Here is a 9779-nt window from a genome sequence, read left to right on the forward strand (position 1 = left end):
CAACATTCTCCTAGCACCAACAAGAAAACTCCTTAAAAGATAACATGCCTTCTTGATCTTGTAAGGTGTCACGATGACCCACCATTTTGTACTTACAGATCTGGATGGTGCAAACTATCTACGGCATTTAAAGTACAGCCCTCTGTCTATATAATTATAAACCTATATAACTGCTTTGACCTTTAACGACCAGAACAGTTCTTGGAGCTTTCTGAGAGGGTGTTCCTGGATTATAATCCTACTTGGCTTGAATAAAATTTTCCATTTCTTTCTTAGGTAGACCGATTAAATTTTCTTGGACACTTCACACAGTGGGTCCAAATGTTATTAGGTTTTTTCATCCAATGTCATTTTTCCCTCACTGGACTTTTATCTGTTGTGTTAGCTGTCCCTTGCAGTTATTTGGCTGAAGTAATTGGTTGGTGATCATTGATTAAATTCATTACTTTATGCGCTGTAGACCAGTCCCTATTCTACCTAATTCTTATCAGGAATTCTGCATATATAAAGAAGAAACTCCTAATTTTCTATTTGTTTACCCCTAAAGTGCAGTCTGTACAGCAAAGTAAGGAAAATGCTTGATGCCTTCGCTTTCATTAGCCATTTCCAAAGTGTCTCTTACACGTTTTGCACGCGATTTTCCAGCGCATCCTCGCGGTGGATCTTGGCCTTTTCTCCTGGAAATGGGAACTACATGACCCAGAATGCCTTGCGTCGAAGGCAGGGTCCCTGAGCCAATAAAGGCTCAGGAAAAAGGAGTTTCTGTTTGGGCACAAAGGGTCGGGCGGGACTTCCTGTCTCCTCCTTCAGGCGGCCATTTTAATTGGCATTGGTCCGTTTCAGCTCCGCAACGCTTGGTAGGGACGGAGGTGACGGGACAGAAGAGGTGCGAGAGGAGGGGCTGTCCCTGTGTCATAGAGGCGGGCCTGAGGTTCGGCGCTGCCGCTCGGGGTGCCCAGCGCCAGACCCGGGAGAGGGACCGCCGGGAGAGCGGCCGCCGTGTCCGCGTCCCGCCTCCTCTCCCGCCGCTACCGGCCCCGCCCCGCCCACAGAGTCCGATGGCTGCGGCGCCGCCGAGGGACCCGCCTGAGGTAAACGCTCGTCCTCCGGCCCCTCACCGTCCTCACCCCACCAGACACTAAAGCCCCGAGTGCGGGGCGCCTGCTCACGTGCCCGCAGCCCAGGCCGCGGTGTCCTGGACGGTGAGGCGGTCGTGGGTGGGGCCCTGTTTCAGACAGACAGTGTGATGGCGCGTGGGAGAGGTTTCAGGTGGAGAGGTTTCAGGTGGAGGGACCGCAGGTGCTAAGGCTTGGAGGTCGGACTGAGGCGGAAGGATTCGGGAAACCTGTTCTGTCCGCAGGGAACAAACAACATGAGGCGAAGCCTGGAATAGCAGGGTGAGGGTTCTTCATGTTAGAACTCTAGAAGCCATGGGGAGTTTTAAGAAAAGAAATACAGGATCTACGTCAGAGGTTAAAATTTTCCCAAAAGCTGTTCAAAGGAAAAATGAGAGAGGCTTTGACAACATTGAGGTACTGGGAGGTTGAATCTTTGTTCAGGTTCTCGCGCAGCTGGTAAGGACACTGATCATTGAGATTAGACCATCAGCCTGAGGTCACTTGGCTCCAGGGTCAGGGAATGGTACAGGGAGGCGATCAGCATACGGAACCCCACCATGGATCCCTTCCTCCGAGACCTGCCTCTTTGCACAGGTTCCCATGGCTGCAGAAGTGCTTGTGGAATTCACACAGGTAGGTGGAGCGTGTCCCAGTCCCTCAGGGCCACAAACCCCACTCCTGTGTTTTCTGAATTGTGGTTTCCTGGGACTCTTAATGCTATCCCTCCAATTCTTGAGTCTGGGAACTCTGGAGAAACTCCAAACCCATAGCCCTGAATCCATGTGAGGCTTTATATAGAGGTATTCTCATGATAGGCAACCAGTGTAAACAGGCGTGGAGGGTTCTTCCAGGAACTGGTTCCAAGATTTCCAGATGTTTAGAGGTAAAACTGAGCAGGGATTGTTCAGGAAACCACAGGTCTCCTTTCAGGTGAGAACAAAGAGCAGGGACAGGAGTCAGTATAGAAATGGTTCTCTGAAAAGGTGGATGTCTGTTCTAGAGGTGAAGGGAGATTTGGATCAGAGGAGGGAGGTGTTCTTACCAGTGTCTATAAACAGGCTCCATTTGGCTGTAAAGTGGAGAACAGACTGAAGTTGAGAGAGGAGGAGGGGAAAATCAGGGTAGAGGCTCCTATCATAGTCCAGGAGAGGGTTAATGGACCATCATGGTGGCTTAGGAAAAGTGGTTGGATTCTGGATGCATGTTTTAAAAAGGGACTAGATTTTTTCCTAATGTGAACAGTGAGGGAGTAAAACACAGGAGTCAGAGATTACCCCAGGGTTTCCAGCCTTGGCAGTTGTAGGGATGCAAACTCCATCATCTGGGATGAGAAAGACTGTAGTCAGTGATAGTCACTGGGGGTAACAAGAGCTTTGGTTTAGCCATGTTTAAAGTCTGAGGTGTATCAGAGATCACTGAGTGGACGCGTGAAAGGAGTAACTGAACACATAGGTGTGGAAATGTGCGGAGGGATTCAGGATGGAGACATCCAAAACGTGCTCGGTACTCTGTAGACCATGATGAGCAAGCTGTGGTGACATTAAGGAGGGGCGGTCTTCAGGTTACGGTGTAAAGCGATTAGGCGCCCAGGAAAGGGAGGGTGGGGCTGTGGACTCAATATCTGGCTTCAGTACTTGGGTCATGGTATTGGGCTTCAGAAACAAAAGTGAGGAAGGTAAGTGGCCATAAAGGGAGGTTGTGTTGGGGACAACACAGTGTGGCAGATGACTAGACATTCTGAGTGGCCCATGGAAATGAGATGGATGCAGAGGCCTAGAAGTAATTGAGGCAAGATGACAGTCAGGCTGGAGTTGGTGCTTACTTCCCTATGGATGCTCCAGGACTTTTGGATGACTTTGGTATGCTCTGGCGTGTTTCATTCAGCCTGGAGGATAAGATCGGGGGGAAATGTGGTCCTCTGTGAGCATCAGTAGGCCTGGGGTGGGCCACCGATGGGCTAGGCTTTGAATGAGGGTTAAGTGGACGGAGGAAAGTTGTGCTTGGTAAGGGAACAGCAAGTACAGCATAGAAGTGGAATAAGGCCATGGGTGTCTGAAATGAACAGTCGATTCTGTGCGGCTAAGTGTGAGGTAAGGAATGGAGCCTGTCAGGGCGGCCATTATAGAAGATTTTGTTACTGCCGCTGCTAGTGGGCGCCATGGAGGCCTAGAGAATTACTGGATCCCTTATGAATTTGCCAAGCATCCTCTGGATGCTGTCAGCCAAGTTGTGGTGTGAGGCCTAAACTTAACTCCCAGTATTCTATGCCTCCTTGACACGTGTTGAAACTGGCAGGACCGCAAATGGCCTGAGCAGCAGCTCCCCACTTTGCTCCAGTGGATAAGGTCTCCTAACCAAACGACCCTTTTTAGAAAGGGGACCAGGTATAACTCCTGCTTATCCCTTTGCAGTGAGTTTCAGTTCCCTGTCAGCTCTTTGGAGTTATTCAGAAAAGGAAATTGCATCCTCCCATGGAGACCAGGGGCACCTTACCCTCTTGATACTACAAAACTTGTGTCCCACAGCTCTTGGTGGTTCACTGTTTTCCAGAGTGTAACTCCATGTAGCCCTGTGTGGAATGTGGTGCCCTCCTATTCCAGGCTGTGGATATATATGATTAATAAGATGCTGCTGATAACATCTTTCCTGTGTCAGGTGCCCTAACCCTAGGCAGAAATCCCACCCTCACCAGTGGAGTGAAAAGGAGGTGATCAGGGCTTCCCTGGTGGCGCAGTCGTTAAGAATCCGCCTGCCAATGCAGGGGACATGGGTTTGAACCCTGGTCTGGGAAGATGCCACATGCCACGGAGCAACTAAGCCTACAAGCCACAACCACTGAGCCCTTGTGCCACACCTAGTGAAGCCTGCGTGCCTAGAGCCTGTGCTCAATAAGAGAAGCCACTGCAATGAGAAGCCTGTGCACCACAACAAAGAGTAGCCCCCGCTCGACTCAACCAGAGAAAAGCCTGCGCGCAGTAACAAAGATCCAACACAGCCAAAAATAAATAAAAATTTAAAAAAAACTTTATAAAAAAGAAAGGAGGTGATAAAAATATTTCAACGTGTGGGGAGATCAGGGAGATGCTTATAGAGTGGGATGGTGAGGTGGTGGTGACCATGGGCATGTCTAGGTATGAGGGATGTGCAGTCTCCAGAGTGATATGTACATGGAGAGGGAGTATGTCTGATGGTCCCAGGTCCCTGGTATTGGGACTTACATGACCTTGATCACACCAGGGGTATTGCCTGGCAGGAGGGTTGGGTGCCTCTGTGTCAGGCCCACAGTTTACATATCTGTCTCTTGCTGCTGATGGCTGGACCCAGTAGTCCTTGGGCCCATAGGGAGACAGTAGCACCCATGGCGCCAGGGCCTAGCCTCTCCTCTGACCGGGGAGATTGGGAGGAGGACAGACATAGAATAGGTAAATAGGGGAACTGATTGTAGGTCCTCTTGAGAGAGGCTTGTTTGTGATTTCTTCTGTCCCAATCACGACAGGGCAGTGTGACTTTTGAAGATGTGGCCGTGAACTTTTCCTTGGAGGAATGGGGTCTCCTTGACGAGGCTCAGAGTTGCCTGTACCGTGACGTGATGCTGGAGAACTTGGCGCTTACAGCCTCCCCGGGTAAGGCCCTCGAACCCACCCCTGTGCCCTGAGCTGGTCTCTGCCCTTTCTTTTTATCCATTGGCACGTCTCCCCTTCTCACATCAGGACGCTGGGCACTGCTTTCTTCCCCAGTTCCCGGAGTAGGTGTTGTGGTTGGTGGGGCTGGGGTGTGAGCACTGCTGTCCCTTCTCTGTGACAGATCCAGCACCTGCTATCCCTTGCCTTGCAGGGATGGATCCGGAGTCAGTGGTCTTGTAGGCATGAATCCCACCTTGTTTGCCCTCTCCACAGCCAGGTGAATTTTCCAGATCCAAGGCACCTGTGTGCCCCAGGTTCTCCTTCCTTCACCTAGCTAACATCTCCTCTTTCTTGCTTGTGCCAGAAATTGCTGTTACTGACCTGGTCACTGTTAGTATATGGACCATGGGCTATTCTTGCTAGATATTCCTCTGAAGTTCTTTTCGTAAGATTTAATTTTATTTCTTGTGCTCTATCTTTTTGGCCAGTGCTGGCTGCTTATCTGTCCTGTCTTTACTTTAGTACCTGAATCATCCAGGTTCTGCGTAGCTGCTCATCAAGGGGGTGAAGTGGAGAGGTTCACAGAATAGAAAGGACTCCAACTACAGCAAGGACTCATACATAGTCTGGCCCTGATAAGTGGCACCTGGGGGAGGGCGTGATGTCAGGGCCATATACAAATCATACCAGAAAGCTATTCTCTGACTAGCCTTTTGATGCCAATCACAGTGGCGGCCACACCTCATTTCTGCCTGTACTTCCCCATTCAGCCACCTTCTCAACTCTACTACTTGTCACTTTTTATTTCCAACATAGGGCTAATTCTCACCTCCCTGGACTCCATCTCTCAATGCTTTTTCACACTGGTCTGTCTGCAGTGCTGTCCAACATTGGCCTATACCGTTTATGTCATGAGGTGTGCACATTCTTAATCCTTGAACACCAGCTGCTCTGTTGCAGTTGGATTTTCCTGAGCCTGGATACAACCTACTACATAGTACTCATGTGTCACCACCAAACAAGATCCTGCTGAAAGTTGTTTGCAGAATGAGCTGTAGACCCTGCCTCTTCTCTTTGTGTCACTCCACATGGTTGTGTTCCTCACCTTGTGAGGCCTCCCCCATTCTGTAATCTTTAAAGGCCCAATGCTGCTAAGCAGCCTCGTCCTCAAGTTGAACCCAACCACCTTGTCTTGCAAGCAATCCCATGGACTCATCCTTGGATTTGTGAGACACAGATTTGTATTGGGGATTTCTCCTTGCACAGAGTCAACATGTACATCTCCAGCATTTCTCTGCTTTCAGGTTGTTGGCATGGCAAAGAGGATGAGGAGGCACTTTCTGAGCAGAGTATCTCTGATCAAGGAAGCTCACAGAGCAAAATTGTTAAGGCAAGTCTGTCTTCCCAGAAGGCCAATCTCTATGAGATGTGTGGCCCGATCTTGAGTGACATTTTTCACTTGGCTGAGTACCAGGTAGCACGCTGTGGGCAGAAACTACACGTGTGGGGCGTGTGAGAAACCATTCTATTTCAGAGCAAACCTCCATCACCAAAAGCAGCACACTGGAGAAAAACCATTGAGAAGTGATGTGAGGAGAACATTGTTTGTGAACAGCTGCAAATTCTATGTATCAAGGAAGCCCTTTGGGGATGTTGGGAAGGACTTCCTGGGCAACTCAGGATTTCTTCACCAACAGGCCACATGCACCTGGGAGAAGTCAAATAGTGGAACTGAGCGTGAGACTCCCTTTCCAAGGGGAAAAAATCATTATAAATGGGGAGACTGCCCAGAAACTTTGAGTGGGAAACACACTTGTTCAGCACCAGAGAGTCCTCACTAGAGGAAGATGTTACACATGCAGCTAATGTGAGAAATCATTTAGCAAAAGCTCCCATCTCATTAGACATGAGAGAGTTCACACTGGAGAAAGGCCTTGTGAGTGCAGTGAATGTGGGAAATCCTTTAGCCAAAGCTCTAACCTCATCACACATCAGAGAGTTCACAGTGAGAAAAGGCCTTACAATTTGGGGAATATGCTGAATTCTTTACCTACAGCTCCAGTCTCTTAAAACACTAGACTGTTTACACTGGATCAAGGCCTTGTTAATGCAATGAATATGATAAGGCCATTAGCCCAAGGTTTTGACTCTGGAACCACAGATTTCAGAAGGAAAAAAACATCTTACATGTGCAGGGATGTACAGTTTCCTTTTTCAGTATGTCAGCACTTGAGAGCCCTCCTCGTGGTACCATCTGAATTGAACCTCATACATCCAGACATCTGCAAACATCCCAGGTATGTGGGAGCTGCATTGTACTTTTTAAACTGCCCAGGTCTCTTGCCAGATTTCTGTCATTGACAGTTGCTGTGGCCAAAGCCATTTCACCTCTCCCACCTGGCAGGTACTCAGAGTGTACAGCATTCACCCACCCCAGGGTGTTCAGGGAAAGAAGCCTTGGTTTTTCCCATTCACAGGAGGGACTGTGAGAAGCCTGAGCACTCACTCCTTTCTCATTTCTTTGATGAGTTAAGTCACAGACCTGACCCATTTTTGGCCCAAAAGACTCTGCTTGTGACTTGCAAAAATGGACGACCTTATTCAGGGATATTGTTGGCCTCACATAACTCCTATGATAGGATTTTCTAGCCATCAAGTCACCAATCCAGGAGTAGCTTCCCTCCCATTGCTCTGGTTTGTGCAAATTATAAAGGTCTCACTGTTTAAGCCACATTTAATCTTGAGGTTCCATTCACTGTAGGGGATGATTTGAAAACACTTGGGTTCTGCTAACATAAAGGAGTGATCAGCTTTTGTTGGGAATCCCACGCTTTGTGGGCCTTAAGGGCACAGTATGGTAGCAGATATACCTCTCTCCATTTTGGCCTGGTTTGCATTATTGCCCAAGGCTTCCAAGGAAAGACTACAGAACTTTCTGGTTCTAATTTGTGGCCTGAGTACCATATTTTCTTGGTTCAGAGGTCAGCCTGGGGAAGGAGCAATTGTTGTGACAACCTTCCTTGCTTCTGAGAGTAACATGAAATTGTTCACAGGGGATATTGCCTTGAGCTCAGCATTAGTGAGGAAAATATTCTCCCAGGTCCTGCAGTAGAGCCATGTGCCCTTATGTGCAGAATTCTGTAGCATAGCACCACTGGTTGTAAGATTATAGGGGGGATGATAATTGTTACAGAAAACATTGGATTAATAGTGGGAGGAGAACACTATTACAAGCTGGTTGGAATATGCCTCATTTAAAAGGGCATCCATGATGACAGTGTTGCAGTCACTGTGGCTGTGAAGGATGAGCATGTACAGAAATTCTCAGATCTCCTGAATTGTGAAGCTTGTATAGCAGAGAGCATTACAAGAGAAAATAATCTGAAGGTTTTGTGGATTTCTGTAGCCTCTGTGGGCTATCCTCCTCAAGGCCATTTCTGTGCAGACAGGAAAATGAGAATAGAGAGAAGGGATATCTTTTCATCGAGTAATGGACTTTGTGTGACCCAGACAGTATTCCTGTTGAATCAGGTGGGAACAGTCTTCATTGCTTACTTATATTTTTGACCACTGAGGCAAGGTGACCCTCCCAGGGCGTGAGGCAGAAAGTGGTGTAGTCAATATAGGGGATTTTACAAAAAGAGTAAGAAATCCAGATTTTTATTTTGGATAATATTTTTAAGCTTTAATAAGGTATGAATACATGCAATAAAATGCACATGGTTAAAATATACAATTTGATAAGTTTTGACATTTATATAAATCCATGGAACCACCATCACATCCATAATAAACCTATCTACCTTCATATTTACCTTGTTTCCTTTATTGATGTTACTCTGACCTCTAGTCAATCATTGATTTATTTTTCTTTACAATAGATAAGTTTGCATTGTCTAGAATTTTATATGATTAAAGTCATAAAGTGTTTATTCTTTTCCCCTCAGGTGCCCGCATGTGACATATTTATTTGAGAGTCATCAGTGAGTAGTTCATTCTTTTTATATTGATATTGAGAAGTATGATGTTCTGAGGATATACCACTATTTGTTTATTCATCTGTTTATCCGTATTTGAGTTGTTTCCAGTTTTTGACTGTTGGAAGTAAAATTGCTGCAGACTTTTGAATATAGTTCTATACATGGTTATATTTCACTTTTCCTCTATTAATACTTTGGGGTGCAGTGCCTGAATTACAGGGTTAGTGAATGGATGACGTTTTAAAGAACTCTACAGTGTGATCTGAAATGGTGGTTTCCTTTTGTATTCCTACCAGAAGAGTTTGGGACTTCCAGTTATTCCATATCATTGCCAATATGTTTAGTTTTTTTAAACTTTTTTTTTTCTTTTTAATTTGGCTGCATTGGGTCTTAGTTTGTGGCACATGGGATCTTCATTATGGCATGTGGGATCTTTTGTTGCGGTGTGTGGGCTCTTCGTTGCAGCATGGGGGTTTCTCTCTAGTTGTGGTGCACAGGCTCCAGAGAGCATGGGCTCAGCAGTGGTGGCGCAATGGTGCTCTGGTTATGTCGTGTGGGCACTCTAGTTGTGGCATGTGGGCTTAGTTGCCCCACAGCACGTGGGATCTTAGTTCCCCAACCAGGGGTCGAACCCATGTACCCTGCATTGGAAGACAGATTGTTAACCACTGGACCGCCAGGTTAGTCCCAAGTCTTTTAATAAGACTTTTTGACCCTTTTAATAAGTGTGTAGCAGTATGTCGCTGTGGTTTTAGTTGCATTTCTCAGATGTTTTATGATGTGGAGCATTTTTTTCATTTTTTAAGTCCTCTATTGGTAAAATGTCTTTTCATAGCTTTTGTCCATTTAAAAATAATCAATTTTGACTATTTCTCTCTTCATTAATAAATAAGATAATGAAACAATGAAGACTTGAAACTTCATTCTTTAGTGATGTGACTCCTAGCCATAAGAAATAATTATTTTTGAATTCTGAAATACTATTTCCTAAATTTTTTTCTGCTGTACACAGTGCAGTGGCCACATACAGCATATACTTTTTAAAGTTTAATCAGCAT

General features: G+C 46.5%; 1 protein-coding gene across 1 annotated transcript; it reads left to right on the forward strand.

Annotated features, from left to right (window-relative positions):
- Positions 1-704: 704 nt before the first annotated feature.
- Positions 705-9379, forward strand: LOC308605841 (uncharacterized protein; the record flags this gene model as incomplete). Its single annotated transcript, XM_081216105.1, has 4 exons — positions 705-1091; positions 4615-4741; positions 6046-6131; positions 8689-9379. The coding sequence occupies 4 exons, from the start codon at positions 705-707 to the stop codon at positions 8713-8715; spliced, it is 627 nt and encodes a 208-aa protein (XP_081072231.1). The 3' UTR covers positions 8716-9379.
- Positions 9380-9779: the final 400 nt, after the last annotated feature.

This window comes from Mesoplodon bidens, assembly GCF_964165515.1.
Source record: "Mesoplodon bidens genome assembly, chromosome: 18".
NCBI classification, from domain to species: Eukaryota; Metazoa; Chordata; class Mammalia; order Artiodactyla; family Ziphiidae; genus Mesoplodon; species Mesoplodon bidens.